The sequence below is a fragment of the Cynara cardunculus genome, unplaced genomic scaffold (assembly GCF_001531365.2).
Source record: "Cynara cardunculus var. scolymus isolate 2C unplaced genomic scaffold, CcrdV1 Un_Scaffold_289, whole genome shotgun sequence".
Lineage (NCBI taxonomy): Eukaryota > Viridiplantae > Streptophyta > Magnoliopsida > Asterales > Asteraceae > Cynara > Cynara cardunculus.
In genome coordinates this window covers 89686-106162 of record NW_020200569.1, presented here as the reverse complement: position 1 = coordinate 106162, position 16477 = coordinate 89686, and the positions used below count along the sequence as shown (strand labels likewise).

The window sequence follows — 16477 nt, the reverse complement described above, 5'->3', positions numbered from 1 at the left end:
CTGTTTTTCAAAGGTTGTTAGCTGCATGTGCTGCTCACGTGACTAGATTTTAATAGACTTTATTTGGACGACTTAGATGATTTCACTTTCTAGATCATGTCAGTAAGGTCGTTAGGGTCTAGTATAAATAGCAGCTTAGGCCTTTGTATTCAGTGTGCTTCCGTATTGTAATCGTCTATATTTTCAATCAATTGAAAAACCTTTGAAGCTATTCTATTGCGTTCATCTTCTTCATATTAATTTGTGTGTTCTTGGTTAATTACTCTGTTTTGTTCTTATCATTGTTTCTGCTGCACTGTAATCGTCCTAGAGATCATTCAGAGTAAGAGTTCAAATACCAAAGCTGAATTTACAGGTCCTAACAAGAATGAATATCTGAATTTTGTTCAAACCCAACTAGATGCAAATCCGCCATAGGATTAATGTGAGCAGAAAGTGGGCATTTTACCAACAGTAATGTGTTTTTTTAGAAAATAATTAAATTCTTGACCTTTCATCACCTCTTAACATATTTTGGACCAAAAATACTAGATAGGAGCAAAATGGGTACCAAAGATACAACAAAATAGGGGTATTGAACAACAAATAACTCTCATTCAGGCCTCCAGTAGCTACTGGGTAAGATATCGGGATATAATATTGAAACAGAAGACCTAGTATCAAAAAAGGCGATAACAGAGATAGGTTTGGCATATGTTGTGGTGAGAATGTGAACTTTGGCTAAAGGAACTGGCTATGATTTTTGTATGGGTAATATAAGTGGGACAAAGTTTTGAATGTGTGGGAGAGGAAGGCAGCTTTCTTGAAAAAATATGAGAGGTTTTACTATGAAAACTTCGATTTTGGGATGGTACACTAAAAGATCAGTTTCATACTCTTCGTCTGAAGAATCTGAATATGCAATTGAACATAATGACTGGTCATTAAGTTCATCATCAAGAGAATAGAGAGATTCCAGATCTAAGATGTCAACCGGCTCAATTTGGTTGAGTGTCTGAATCAATGCGTGGGATTTTCTCTTGTCTTTACAATCTCTTGCAAAGTGGCCTTTTTTGTTGCATATATAGCACCTGTCAGTGTTTCGACCCCACTGTGGTTTCCATTTCAGGAATTTCCATCTTTTGTTCCGACCGTTATGTGAGACGAATGGCTTTCTACTTTCACCCGTGGTGGACATCTTCCTTTTATGGGAACAATCGTAAGAACTTTATTTGGATTTTATTCGTAAATACTTGTCATCACAAGCTATATAAAGGGTTTTGCTAGTCTTCTTGAGATCAGAAAATAAGTTTCTCTGATTGCAGAGCTTATCGAGTGCATTCAATACTAGCTGGTAAAGTTGTCCTATTGAGTCTTGAGCAATTGTGATTCCTTTCAGCTCTAAGAATCTAAATGATTCATTTGCTAGAGTTTATGGGAAGGAGTTTACGAATACTTGCTTGAGATTCACATCATCTGGTCCATTTAGACAATAAAATCTTTTTGACATGCGATCATGCCTTTCAAGATCCTTTTTCTGATATGAACAACACTTCATTTTCAAGAATTCTTCTCTTGCATGGACAGTGTGCTCGATTAGATTGCCTATAAACTCAACATAGATTTTATGTATGAGTTCTTCGGAAGATTGAGATTGCTAGATTTGTAGTTGATGATACTCTCCAAGACTCAAGTACCAATCTCTGAGGCGACCTTGGCACCTGGTTATGAATCTTTTAACTACTATGTCAATATCATAGTATTAGAGGTCTGAACTACACCATGTTCGTATTTCAATGCTTCTGTCCCTCCATCATGATGGGGGAATGTCATTAAAGGTGTAGTAGCGATATTCTTTTTTTTATTAACCTGGATATCCAACCCGCTATGCGAGCCGACTAATCCTAGGGCGACCACCTGCTTTGCAAATAGCCCGGAGTCACTGCATTTGAACCTCCGTAGCCACAAGGGGATTTTTATTCCTCCTTGGATTTGAACCTAGGACCTCCTGGTACTTTTGACCTTTGGAGCCAAGCCCAAACCAATCAGGCACCGCCCTTCTTTTGTATCACCTTTTGGATCTTTGGCCCATCTTTGGGGTGTTGTTTCTGAACCAGTGTCATTGGGTCCTTCTGAATCAACATGATACTCTGTTTCTAGCTCTACCATGAACAGGTCTTCGAATGCTTCTGTTGGGTCAAAATCACCTTCTTCATGAGTGGAGGAAAAGATGATTGGTGCAACAACAACAGTGGATGTCGTAGGGATATTCTTTTGGGTCAAAGACTGTAGGAAAGAAGAAATAGGGTTTATTTCCTCTATTGGCAAAACTCCAGGTGGCCTTGAAGAGGCAACCATAGATGTATCTTCTAGGAGTACCTTTGTTCCACTGGAGGAGGCTATCTCGGTTCTTTCTGGGGTTTATTGAGATCTGGCAGGAAACAAAGTGGGTTTGTTTGTTCTTTTTTCTTTTTTTGAGGACCATAACATTATTGACGGAGATATCTAAATAAATGGTGACGAGGGAAGTGGCTATGGATTAAATGCAGTTCCAATATAGGGAGTGGAAGGTAACCTCCATGGATCATCAACCGGGGTTGATAATCTTTTTTGCATGTGTTGTCTCTCAAGATCCATAAGCTGAGCTTTTAGGGTATTTTAGAATCATTTGGGACATAGGAAATTTCGTATAACTGAGCAATCCTAGAGGCAGAAGATTGACGGAAACTTGAGCAGTTTGAAGGCGAACGGGAATAACAAAGATCTGGGTTCATGATTGGGTATGATATTCTTCTTTAGAACAAAGATCTATTCTCAATTCTTGTTTAAAAATATAGATGCGACTTCTCTTATGTCGACTTACAAATTTTTCACCAAGTAGATGAGAATACAAAAACGTCTAGGGCCTAATATCGAATCACTCGACTTTATCTTTTAGATTGGTTTTCTGATGTGAGAGATCCGTATAAAACGGCAGTCATAGAGCATACTAATCCAAATCTTGAAAGAGAAAGGAGGTGGTGAGGCTCTAATACCACCTAAATGAGAGTGGTATCAATGATTGAATAATCTGGTATCAGAGCTTCACCACCTGCTTTCTCTTTCAAGATTTGGATTACTATGATATAAGACTGTCGTTTTAGACGGATCTCTCATATCAGAAAACCAATCTAAAAGATAAAGTCGAGTGATTCGATATTATGCCCTATACATTTTTGTATTCGCATCTTCTTGGTGAAAAATTTGTAAGTCGACTTAAGAGAAGTCGCATCTATATTTTTAAAGAAGAATTGAGAATAGATCTTTATTCTAAGGAAGAATATCATACCCAATCATGAACCCATATCTTTCTTACTCCCGTTCGCCTTCAAACTCCTCAAATTTCCGTCAATCTTTAGGCTCTAAGATTGATTAGTTATACGAAATTTCCTATTTCCCAGATGATTCTAAAATACCCTTATCAAGTATGCCCATGGTTAACCCTTATCGTGTTTTTTCCAAGCCTACTTCATCTTTTTCAAAAAAAAAAAGGGGAAAAAATTAATAGGATCCAGCTCAAACCACCAGGTAAAAGAATTTGTTCAAGCATCCAATTTCGACTCACACCAACTCCCGGCGACCACCACCGAACATCAAGTGACATTATCCCTCTTAACAGATCTTCCAAGGAATTGTCTAGCTCAAGGGTATACACATATCCATTTTGGAGCTATTAGGTTAGCCCTCACCTTTCATGGTAGGAAAGGTCTTCCAACGTTCTCTCGTATCGCCTTGGTTGACACCATATTTGTAGAATACCAACATGTTTGCATAGGTACTATACAAACAACCTTGAACGCAAGAACAGTCTTTGTCACTTTCTATCCAAATTTCAATATGCCTCTCAATGATCCTTCACTACATACAGCCCTCAAAGCCCAGATACAGATAAGTAGAACTGTCCAAGTTAATACCTTCCAGGAAACCTTTCACTATAAAATGGCATACAAGATCCAAAACCACTCTTTGGACATCATGGTTCCAGAACAAGAACACGCAGGAGATGCCTTGCTTATTGATGTCAATTCAAGTTTCACTCCAACATGGACGTATGTTCCAACATGGACGTATGTTCCAAGACGGTTATCAAGAAAGGAGTTGCTCAAACTTCTACTAGAAAAACCAATTACGAACAGATCCATCAAGCCCCTGTACAAACAAACACAACTCCAAATTTCATTCAACATGAAAATGGAGTTGTTGAAGTCAAATTCTCGAACAGAGAAAACAAAGACAGACATATTTCCAACCATCGGCATAATCCAACCATTAGAGTCATCAACATCGCTACAAAAAGACCAACATTGTTGGTATGATGTATGCAACTGCCAAGATTGCGTGAACGAAGCATACAAGGTTGATTACGATGAAGATATTCCCCAAAAGGGTTCTCAACGAAAGCTATAGAAAAGATATGGGGCAGGAGATCTTGCTGTTGGACTTTGAGGTGAACCGTCAGGCAAGTTCGATTACTATGTTCTGTATGAAAACTCACCCTCTAAGCCAAACCCAACCCTCAAGCCCTGCCATACCTCACCTTCTCATAAACCCCCCCAACCAGTCCCAAGGTGAATGTTGTGTTATAACACCGACAACCCATCCAAGTACCAGGAAGAATTTCCACCACTCAGTCCCTTCGAACATCCCCACCAAAGAACGAGACTTGATCGGAAGATCAAGACTCCCACAACTATAAGTTCGACAGGAAACCCCACCACCGTCAGTCATGCTGAAGCCACTCTAAACTGGCAGAGTGAAAACACGGTTGCCCAAAACCAAGTTCTCAAAACCATTTTGGCAGAGCAGACAAAGCTGACAAAGACACAAGAGGTTCTTACGACAAAAGTGCAAACTCCCGAAGGTATGATCACGGAGATCAAGTTCATGATACATCCAGGTAGTTCATAATAGTCCTTCACCAACCTCCAACTCTCTCACCCAAAAGGAATCAGAAATGAAGTTCCTAAAAGCTCAGCTTATGGATCTTGAGAGAAAACACAAGCAAAAAAGATTATCAACCCCGGTTGATGATCCATGGAGGTTACCTTCCACTCCCTATATTGGAACTGCATTTGATCCACAGCCACTTCCCTCGTCACCATTCATCCAGACATCTCCGTCAGTAATGTTATGGTCCTCAAAAAAAGAAAAAAGAACAAACAAACCCACTTTGTTTCCTGCCAGATCTCAACAAACCCCAGAAAGAACCGAGATAGCCTCCTCCAATAGAACAAAGGTACTCCTAGAAGATACATCTATGGTTGCCTCCTCAAGGCCACTTGGAGTTTTGCCAATAAAGAAAATAAACCCTATTTCTTCTTTCTTACAGTCTTTGACCCAAAAGAATACCCCTACGACATCCATTGTTGTTATTGCACCAATCATCTCTTCCTCCACACATGAAGAAGGTGATTTTGACTCAACAGAAGCATTCGAATGAATACCTGTTCATGGCAGAACCAAAAACTGAGTATCATGTTGATTCAGAAGTATAAGGACCCAATGACACTGGTTCAGAAACAACACCCCAAAGATGGGCCAAAGCTCCAAAAGGTGATACTGAACACCAGTTCACCTATAATGAGATTCCCCCATCAAGATAAAGGGACAGAAGCATTGAAATGCAAACATGGTGTAGTTCAGAACTCCAATACTATGATATTGACATAGTAGTTAAAAGATTCATAACCAGGTGGCAAGGTCGCCTTAGAGATTGGTACTTGAGTCTAGGAGAGTATCGTCAACTACAAGTCTAGCAATCTTAGTCTTCCGAAGAACTCATACATAAAATCTATGTTGAGTTTATAGGCAATTCAATCGAGCACACTACCCATGCAAGAGAAGAATTCTTGAAAATGAAGTGTTGTTCATATCAGAAAAATGATCTTGAAAGACATTATGATCGCATGTCAAAAAGATTTTATTGTCTAAATGGACCAGATGATGTGAATCTCAAGCAAGTATTCTTAAACTCCTTACTAGAAACTCTAGCAAACGAATCATTTAGATTCTTAGAGCTGAAAGGAATCACAGTTGCTCAAGCCTCAATAGGAGAACTTTACCAGCTAGTATTTAATACACTCACTAAGCTCTACAATCAGAGAAACTTCTTTTCTGATCTCGAGAAGACTAGCAAAACCCTTCGTACAGCTTTGATGACAAGTATTTACGAATAAAATGCAAAGAAAGTTATTCATGCAATTGTTCCCACAAAAGGAAGATGTCCACTACGGGTGAAAGGAGAAAGTCATTCGTCTCACATAACGGTCGGAACAAAAGATGGAAATTCCTGAAACGGAAACCACTGCGGGGTCGAAACACTGACAGGTGCTATATATGCAACAAAAAGACCACTTTGCAAGAGATTGTAAAGACAAGAGAAAATCTCAAGCATTGATTCAGACACAACCAAATTGAGCCAGTTGACATCTTAGATCTGTAATCTCTCTATTCTCTTGATGATGAACTTAATGACCAGTCATTATGTTCAATTGTCTATTCAGACTCTTTAGATGAAGAGTCTGAAACTGATCTTTCAGAGTACTATCCCGACATCGATGTTTTCATGGTAAAACCTCCCAGTTTTTCAAGTAAGCCACTTTCCTCTTCCACACATTCAAAACTTTGTCCCACATATATTACCCATATAAAAATCACAGCTAGTTCCTTTAGCCAAAGTCCACCTTCTCACCACAACATATGCCAAACCTATCTCGGTTATCGCCTTTTTTGATACTGGGTCTTCTGTTTCAATATTAAATCCTGATATCTTACCCAGTAGCTACTGGAGGCCATATCGCAAACACTTCCTTGCAGCCAATGGGTGATACTTTTGTCATCGACAAAATCCTTATCCCGATGTACATCTGGCTTTTTCCTAAATGTGTGGTTAAACACAGATTATTAGGATCCAGTTCGCATGGCAAGGACCTTCTGATTGGTTTTGACATACTCCAAACACTACCAGGATTGAGGTATGTAGAACAGGGTCTACGCTACAAGAGTTTCCTAAATCCATGGAGCTCTATTCCACGACTCTACATGGCATCGGACATCACTATGGATAGTATCAAACACCAGATTATTCAAACTTATTGCGCCTCCAATCACACATAATTTATGAAGAAAAATGGATCTCCACTATGGTCAAATCCTTCGTTTTGTGTTATGCTCTCATTCAAACAAAACGAAGATGTTAACCCCACAAGAGCAAGTCATCCGGGCATGAATCCAGATCACTACCAGCTTGCAACTCAAGAGTGTTCAGAACTAATAAGCCAAGATCTCATAGAGTCAACCACATCTCCATGGGCATGTGAAGCATTCTACGTCAACAAGAGGAGTAAACAAGTTCATGGCAAGCTTAGGTTAGTCATAAATTATCAACCCCTCAACCAGTTTTTAGCTGATGACAAGTTCCCTCTACCACAGAAGAAGTCACTATTCTAGTCTCTCGCAGATGCAAATGTTGTCAAAATTTGATCTCAGAGCTGGTTTTTGGCAATTAGGATTAAGTCTTGATGACAGACCAAAAACTGCCTTCTGCATCCCAAACCATCACTACCAGTGGAAAATAATGTCGTTCGGTTTAAAAAGTTGCTCCATTTGTCTTCCAAAAGGCAATGATAAGGATTTTTTAACCTAACTCAACAACACTCTCGTATACATAGATGATATCCTTCTGTTCACACCAGACGAAAAATCCCACATAGATTTACTCACCAAGTTTCATTCCATTGTCAAAAAACATGGGATCATGTTATCCAAGAAGAAGATGGAAATCGAAGTAAGTTCTATTGATTTTCTTGGAATGAAAATATCTGACGGACGATACCAACCACAGCCTCACATTGCTCAAGAACTACACAAGTTCCCGGGAATATTGACATCACAAAAAGAAATTCAACAATTTCTTGGGCTGGTAAATTATATGGTAGATTTTTTGCCTAAATTATCGAGCCACACTGTGCATTTATTCCCTATGCTGAAAAAATCCACCCCCTTGTAGTAGGAAACAGACGTTAGCTATAGATAAGATAAAGCAGCTAGTTGATGTGATGCATCCTTTAAAGATTCCTACTGTTTTTGACAAAAAGGTCCTCCAGATGGACGCAAGCGATGAGTACGGGGGGCAATCCTAATAGTTCAAGACAAAACTGGTGTCAGAACAATTTGTGGATACAAAAGCGGCACGTTCAAAGAATCGGAGAAACACTACCACTTTACATTCAAAGAGATCTTAGCTGTCAAAAGAGGAGTAGAAACATTCCAATTCCATCTAATCAGTCACAATTTCCAGATTGAAATGGATGTCTTCCTTCCCACACATGCTCTATTTCAAAAGAAAGATACTCCCAAAAGCCCAACTTTTAAGGTGGGTAAATTGGTTCTCTTAATAGAAATTCACTGTGAAACACATCAAGGGGTTAGAAAATATTCTAGCAGATTTTCTTTCCAGACCAAAGGGATATAAATATGATGTCCTAAAAGACATCCAGATAATCCACAAAGCCAAGGTCCTTCTAATGGTGTTTCCTGTGGAGAAAACAACCTCTTCTAGGTTGTTTATTCCAAACACTTCTCAACCTCCACACTAGGTCGATCTAGCTGAAAGTACCACAACTCTGCCACAAGTCCTACCAGATGAGATTACAAAAACAATCGCTGACCTCACCTTAAGAGAAAGGTCCCAACTGAATTACAAAATGTTCTCCACTATCACACGAAAGAAGCCTGGCATGTTCATGAGAAACCTCCAGTTTCATCCGGATTACTCGTTCCTAAATGTCTTCCATATCCATGACTTACATAGGTTCCCGAAAGAAGCCCTTTGTTTCTTTTGGTATCTATTCGAGTCTCACACCATCGCAATATCATTCTACTTGGCCAAACTACTCAGCTACATTTTCCAATGTTAGTTTGAGAGTCCGCCCCCAGGGGCAAAGAATGTGTTCACCCTTCTCCAGTGGTTCCTCCCAGCGCACACCTGGGGAGAGGAAGAAGCAGATAGAGCAAAGGCCTCCTCTTTCCGTTCGCTCTTCCCGAAGCTCAGTGGATTCAACGGTTAGATGTCTGCTATAAGGTGTATGTTGTGATCATGTTTAGGATGCCCTGTTCTTTTCTACTTCATATAGCTCTTCGACAACAACAATCATTGGTCTATTACTCTCCATTGTCATTCATCCACGAATGGAATGACAACAACCCAGGCAGTTGTACTTCGAGTTATCCTAACCAAGAAAGTATATGGAAACAAGGCGGATTCTAGCCAGTGCTAACTTAGTTGATCTAGATTCAATCCCAAAGCAAATTATGAACAATGAAAACACTCTGGTCTTCCGAATATCCAATCTCTGCATCATGGGACAAAACACTTGAACATTGGTTTCAGACTCATCTCACGAAGAAAATAGACACTTCTGATGAAGAAGACTTCGATGAAGACGACGAGCATTTTGACTCTGGAGAAAAACTACACAATCCTTACAAAGACGATCCATCTCATCCCGACTCTCGTTGGAAGTAATTATCGTAGAATAATATTAGTAATTGTCTCGACTAAAAGACAAAATAATGTTGTAATAATGATGTAAGCTTGAAGTAATTTTCTTGTGATGTAAGCGCTTACCTCATTTAGTTTGTTTTTAGCTTGTATTACTACTTGTTTTTGTCATGCTTATGCAGGGGTACCTTTTCTTTCCCTATAAAAGGAAGGCTTCCCCTCATTTGTAAATTATCCTTTGAAAAGAAATAAAAGTTATATTCTCTCTTGTTCTTAAATTTAAGTTCATGTTCTTCATGATTTCTTTTATCTCATCTCTTAGTTTTAGTCATCTTTTATCAGTTTCCCAGTCTCTTGGGAATCACCCTTTGGTATCTAAGACTCACCCGATAACAAAGGGCATAAGGGGGTCTAGACTCGAACCCAAGGCCAATGGTTGTTTGAGCAAACATTTCCACATCCTTTGAACCAATCAGGCTCAGGGGCAATATTCTATGTGTATTAATTTCCTAGTATTATACAACTACTTATACAAACGATATTTACCAACTATGATTACAAACCAATTGTACTCTTAACACAATTAACAACCAACAATTCCAACCAACATCTAACTAGACAAAAAAAACTTCAACCCACATGTATAATATAAACATATAATAATGCCCTTGCCACTTTAACTGTAATACTCCCACCCGTATCCTTGCATTTTTCCCCCTAAAGTTAGGATCTTCATAGAAATAGTCTCCCTGCCCTGAATACATCAATCCTGAGACCATAGATATAGAGAGCTTGTTTGATTTGGTTTTCAAAAATGGTCGAACTTTCTTTTACCATGGGTTCCAAACAACGCTTTCGTTTTGTGGGAGATGAAGTAGGGTATGCATCGAGTGAGTGATTAGTAAGAAAGGAGTAACAAAAAGATGGATCTAAGGTTGACATTCGTTTTAACATAATTGGTAATAAAGAATGAGTTCCATATCTTTTTCCAACTATGAGTATGAACATCCTCTCACTTTTGGCTTTGAATGTATAAAGTCGAGAACCATTTACTCTTTCCACCAAATCTCGACTTAAGCTCCTGCAGACGAAGGATCGTGTGAGAAGTGAAGTTATAGTAAGAAGCTTAATAAGAGATCTGAACCCTTGATAACTTTTAATCTCATGTTCACCCATGAATTACACTTTAGAAAGGAATTGATCTGGTACATCTTGGTTCACCTCATTGGTGTTGACATTCAATTAGGATTGATCCAAGGGTGGAGATCTCTTTCAACGCTTCTCACCATAACTTCCCTACTCACCATAACTTCCCTTCTCACCGGAACCCAACCCAATTCCTGCATTGCAAAACAATGTCGCTTGGGTTGGTAAAAAAGTAATACCCAGTGTTCTAGATTGCCCAAGGAGCAACAAAACAACCGTATAAAGATGCATAAGCGATTCGTTTAAATATATAAAATGCAATTATTATTTGACAATGTATGCATGAGAATTAATAAGTCTCACACATGATTTTTGTCAAAATTTACCACTTCATTGAGAAAACTCCCCATTTTATTTTTGTAGTATTTTAATTTAACATGGATTTTCTTAATTTTTGTTCCACCTATTTTCTTCCACTCAGTCCTGTCTAGTCTCGGTCTAATGTCATATCAAACATGAGACAACACTTATTTGTTTTGTCATGTCCCGCATACCAAATGCGGGTTGGGTTGTAGTGAGAATTACAATTAAGGTGAGAAGCGTAAGAAGGGATCTCCAACCTTGGATGCACATTAGGATGAGATACACTAAGATGAGATGAACCAAATTAATCCCCGTATCAAGTGTGATTCATGTGTAGGTTTGAGATTAAAGATGATCAAGGGTTCAAATCTCTTCTTACTCTTCTCACCTTTAACTCTTCTTCTCACACGATACTTCGCCTACCAAGTGCACCCTAAAACACTAGTTTTAAAGTAGATAAATAGCAATAACTCTAAACAAGTGCCTCCCTCGAAAGGATCTTATTCTATGAAACATCAATACAAACATAGTATACATGTAGTTTTTAAGTCATTAAAGATTGGTTAGAAGTTGTAGGATACAAGGAAGCATGTAATATGAACCAAACCGAACCAAACTAACCCAAGGATGGGTTCGGGGAGGGGAAGATGTAAAAAGTAGTCATTGTGTCCCTAAGAAACAATGTACTATGAAACGATGAAAATCATCATTCTGTATAGCAAACTACATTACCTTCATAATTATGCAACTGCAACATGAAACCGTGGTTGGGAGCAGCCATGCTTCGTTTACTTTTCACATGGTTTAGAGCTTTAGACAAGCTCATGCGATGCTTCTTCATCAGATAGGCCACAACAATGGTAACACTAGATCAAAAAATATATGCCAATTCAGATGATCATTTAAAATTTGCCCAAAGTGATGCAAATAGCCATATGGGAAATTAAGAAAGCTAAAGAGGTTAAAAGTTGGATCATAACCATCAATATTCAGGTTCTCTTATTACATTTTACAACATATAATGAAAACTTCATACAAAAAGATCATTAACAGATAATGCAAGCAGTCAGGATTATGCTTTTGGTCATATGACATCTAAACGAGAAGGTAATAAGGTTGTGTTCTTTTTTTACTTGTCTTGCTTTAACTTTAAACATCAAACGAACTGTTCTAATATTAAAATATCAAACTACAACCCAAATCTGGTCGAACTTTGACTATTCAAAATCTAAAATCTGTGTGAAATTATTAATAGAAGTATATCTAATTTTAAGAGAGAATCAAAACAGCTAAGGGGCAATTTGGTTGGTTTTCCATTAAGCCCTTATGGATAAAGTTGAATGTGTGGATAGATCTGTCTAAATAGATTTGCAAGGTTTTTGTTTGGGAGGGTTTTTTTATAAATGGAAGGAGCGTGTTGTTTAATTGGGAGGGCAGGTTTGGAGAAAAACTTAGCTTTCTACATAAAGCTCCCCTGTAAGCTTACTAAATAAGCCAATATTTTTATATAATTAAGCCACTAACAAACAGTCATATATAGTTGACCGAATAAGATACGAGCCCCATTAATCTCACTAAGCTGCTAACAAACAGACACTAAATCACAAGAGAATGATAAGCCATTACAAATCCAAAATGAATTGATGTTAAACATGTTGTCCCAAGAAATACAACATTTGATTTAGCACCTTGTTTAATGAAATATCTAAAATGCAAGAGTGCCTATAAGGAACAAGGACTAGCATATGGTGAAACATAGAACGAGAAAAATAAAAAAGAGAAAAAATAACGAGTAGGGGCATTGAGAAATACAAAAAAGTAAGGTATGACAAAACACATAAAGCAAGCAAGGATAAACATGTCCTTAGCGTAAACTATATTAGAACCCTTTACCATATATATTGAGAAGATGAATCATGAAAAATTAAGATGAGAGTTTACAGAAAAATCACCTTCTAGATCTTCCCACAAAGCAATGGACCAACACACCACCCATTCTTTTAGCTTCGTTTATGAAACTGAAACACTCATCGAAGAACTGTGCAATATTTACATCTTCTCGGTCCGATACTAATTTAAACAGCAAAACAAAAACAGAAATAACAAACATTCATGCCATCACTACATACAATAAAATTCAAACCAGAGGTTATTTTTATGGCAGCAACAGGGACAGATAGTTGTATGATAGATTTGAACATACAAGGAAATATTTCACAAACTTTCTTACCATCAACAATTTTGTAAGTGAAATCATTTGGATATGCAGGAGGTAGTGAATTGGCAGCAGTTAAGATGTGAGTAACATTCAAGCTTTTCAAAAGGCTCTTGTTATTGGCAGCTCCAACAGAACCCAAATATAGACCCTAAAAATTAGAGAAAAACCAAAGTTGGAGATGAATAAAACATCAATAATCATGAAGGCCATCAGATACCTTTTCATTCCAGTGCTTGTTACCTCTTCTATTTGGGCTGGAACATTATCGTCTTTAACATACTTGGTTGCATAAATCACTCTCAAAAGTGCAGCAACGCGCTCCTTGTAGAGGTCATCGAATTGATCCATTGCAACAAATCTGAGGCAACTGTCTTCTAACTTTCTACTAGTTAATGGGGTTTCCAGGACCAAATAATTGTTTTGAGATGCTCTTCTAATGGCAGGTTAATGCATCTAATGAAAGCCAATCTGCAGAAGAAGTAAAATAGACATCTGCTGACAGATGGGTGAGAAAGGAAAAAGAGCAAAAAGACAGGAGTTAAACAGACAAGCAATAAGAACAAGCAGTCTTTTATCTCAAACTAGTTTGAACTCCAAGGTAGAAGAACTAGTATGCACTCAACTAACTGAATCATGATGCAACTTAGAACACGGCTCAAAATTTATATTTATATTAGTACGCTTTGCTTATCATCCATGATGCTAATAAATAAATGCAAGGTTCACCAAGAAAATGTCCAGAAAATAAAGGACAGCATAGAAACATTCCAACAGCCAAGAAAATGGTTCAATTGATTCCAAACACATGAACCAATCAAGGAAATTGCAAACTAGTTTGATACATATTTGTTAACAGCTTAATGAGACTCACAATTTATTCGGTCAGCTATACATGGCTGTTTGGTAGTGGTTTAGGGGCCATTTACCAAACGCTTACCCATGTAAGTGCTTTCGAAGTCACATTACCTTACCGGATGAATATGGCAAGAACCAAGAATCTTACCCTGTAACAGGAAAGGCAAGGACCAAGAGTCTTACCCAGTAAATTAACGCAACGACTATTACCATGGTTAGCGCTTATAGGGTAAATTGTTGCACATAATACCGTTTTGGTGAACTAAAATCTTACGCAGTAAGTGATAGTGTTAATTTTGTCGGTAAGCACTTACCTGGCTAAGCGTTTGTTAAACGTCCCCTTAACGATATAGAAAGTGACTACTTCGGTAAGCTTCTACGGAGGCTTTATGCAGAAAGCCAAGTTTTTCCAAGCCTGTCCCTCCCAATTAAAAAACACGCTCCTTCCATCTATGAAAAAACCCTCCCAAACAAAAACCCTTAAAATCTATATGACAGTTTAATCCACACAGTCAACTTTATCCATACAGGAGTTCATGGAAAACCAATTAAATAGCCCTTTATACAATTAGCAGCAGCCGAAAATCAGATGGTAGCACTTAGCAGAAGCGGGTAATCAACATGAAGCAAAACTTAGAAACCAATCAGTGTTGGTGATTTTAGTGTCACCAATTATTTAGTGTAATTGTGATTTATACGAGATTGAAGGCTAACTTCTGATGTTTGCAGAAGCGATCTGAAGGTATTGAGGCTGATTCAAAAGGAAAAAAGTTCAGAAGGGCAACTGATTTTAGAAGGCAAAGTTCAGACGACGTTCAGAAGGCTAACTTTTGAAGTCAAATGTGCCGCTGGTCTGATTTGGGGCAACCATTTTTCATTCATATCTGTTGGTAGTTATTTGGTAACTGTTTTAAAACTAAAATAACTACATTTCCGCCAAGACAACCATCAATTAACTTCTAATTTTAGAAGATCTGATCTTAAAATAAAATATACATGCAAACATAACCAAATCTCGTGTGTTTTACTCTCGGTGAATTAGGATTATCCCAAACTGAACTTCATGTAACTCAACTTCATGTAACTCAAGACTGTGAAAGGGGAGAAATATTACTTTCGAAAAATGTCCACCATATCCATTATTCGATCCAAGTCTATCTCAATTGATACATTACCAAAACCCCAGATTTCTAACAATCAGTAGATACCAGTAGCAGAATTCAGATGCCTGTAGTAGAAATTGGCCAGGTCCAAAAGCATGATCAATAAAGAATAATGAGGTGAGAGATTGGCGAACTAAAAGCATGAACCGTAGGAGTTCTGACTTATTCATGCATTAGAAAAACGATTGCAACTAGTGGCTAACAAATTGAACGAACTGAGTGCTGGCTAGGGTTGTAAATTACAAATCCAAAGCAACACAAACCAGAAAAGATTCAAGAGCCGGAAAAACCCGTCAGGATTGAACTCTCAATTGATATACCAACATGATTCGGGATCTTGATTGCCCTTTTCATCCTATGGCTTTGATCACATACCTATATATCGCCTCTAACAATCACAATGGCAGTTTCAAGACGAAAGTGGTTAACCTTTCCAATTTCGGATACAGTTCATGATCGCAACTTAAAATATAGCAAAGAAACATACAAACCCATAACGGGTTCAACCTCTAATAACTTAATCGATCACTTGATCAATTTATCCATGTACATGCTATAACCAGCAGACAAATAATTCAGATTACCTGCTCCAATCGAGCCGAGTATCGAATGGCGCCCTCGAGGGTGAATTCCTGTTCGAACGCTAATCCTTCTCAAAAAGGAAAACGAGACCAAATTGTTCGTACCTAAGGACCGAAGATGTATGGATGGTTCGGTAGTGCAACTGTAAAGAAATCAGACGCCCTTTCTCTTTCCGGTTAAAAAGCGCTTACCGCTGGAGCATCTCCAACTCCAACACGTTTTCAAAAACAAAGAAAATGGAGTTTTGTTTTGTTTTTTTTTGCTTTTAGAACAGAAAAACATAGAAAAAACTTCAATGATCTATGTGTTAGTTTTTTTATTTATTTTCGTTGATAAGATTAAATTATTATATTAGTAATTAGAGGGTGTTAGTATAATATTACAAGATATATCTTAATTTTAATGTTTCGTTTTATTATTTATTTCTGTCGATATAATACGTTTTTTTAATGGTTTTGAGAAATGAAAAATGTTTTTATTTTTGAATAAAATATAAATTTAAAGATATCATAAAAATTTGAAAGAATATATATATTGAAATTAACATCAAATTTACTGTTTAAAGTTCTTGTTTTTTTTTTTTTGTAATTTCTTTAATTCAATATTTTATTTATAATTTAATTTAAATTT

At 37.6% G+C, this 16477-nt stretch overlaps 1 protein-coding gene across 3 annotated transcripts in view; it reads right to left on the bottom strand.

Annotated features, from left to right (window-relative positions):
* LOC112501580 (dual specificity protein phosphatase 1-like) overlaps positions 1 to 16085 on the bottom strand; it is a 35689-nt gene extending 19604 nt beyond the window's left edge. Inside the window, exons 1-6 of one of the 3 annotated variants that reach the window (XM_025105247.1) lie at positions 15850 to 16085; positions 13488 to 13739; positions 13260 to 13395; positions 12982 to 13099; positions 11762 to 11895; positions 10451 to 10860 (exon numbers count right to left, since the gene is read on the bottom strand). In XM_025105247.1, the coding sequence (XP_024961015.1) occupies positions 10817 to 10860; positions 11762 to 11895; positions 12982 to 13099; positions 13260 to 13395; positions 13488 to 13595 (540 nt within the window). In that variant the 5' untranslated portion in view covers positions 13596 to 13739; positions 15850 to 16085 and the 3' untranslated portion in view covers positions 10451 to 10816. Of the gene's footprint in view, positions 1 to 10450; positions 10861 to 11495; positions 11896 to 12981; positions 13100 to 13259; positions 13396 to 13487; positions 13740 to 15849 lie in introns of those variants that run through there. The other 2 variants (XM_025105246.1, XM_025105248.1) reach the window with 2 other exon arrangements.
* Between the last annotated feature and the right edge of the window lie 392 nt (positions 16086 to 16477).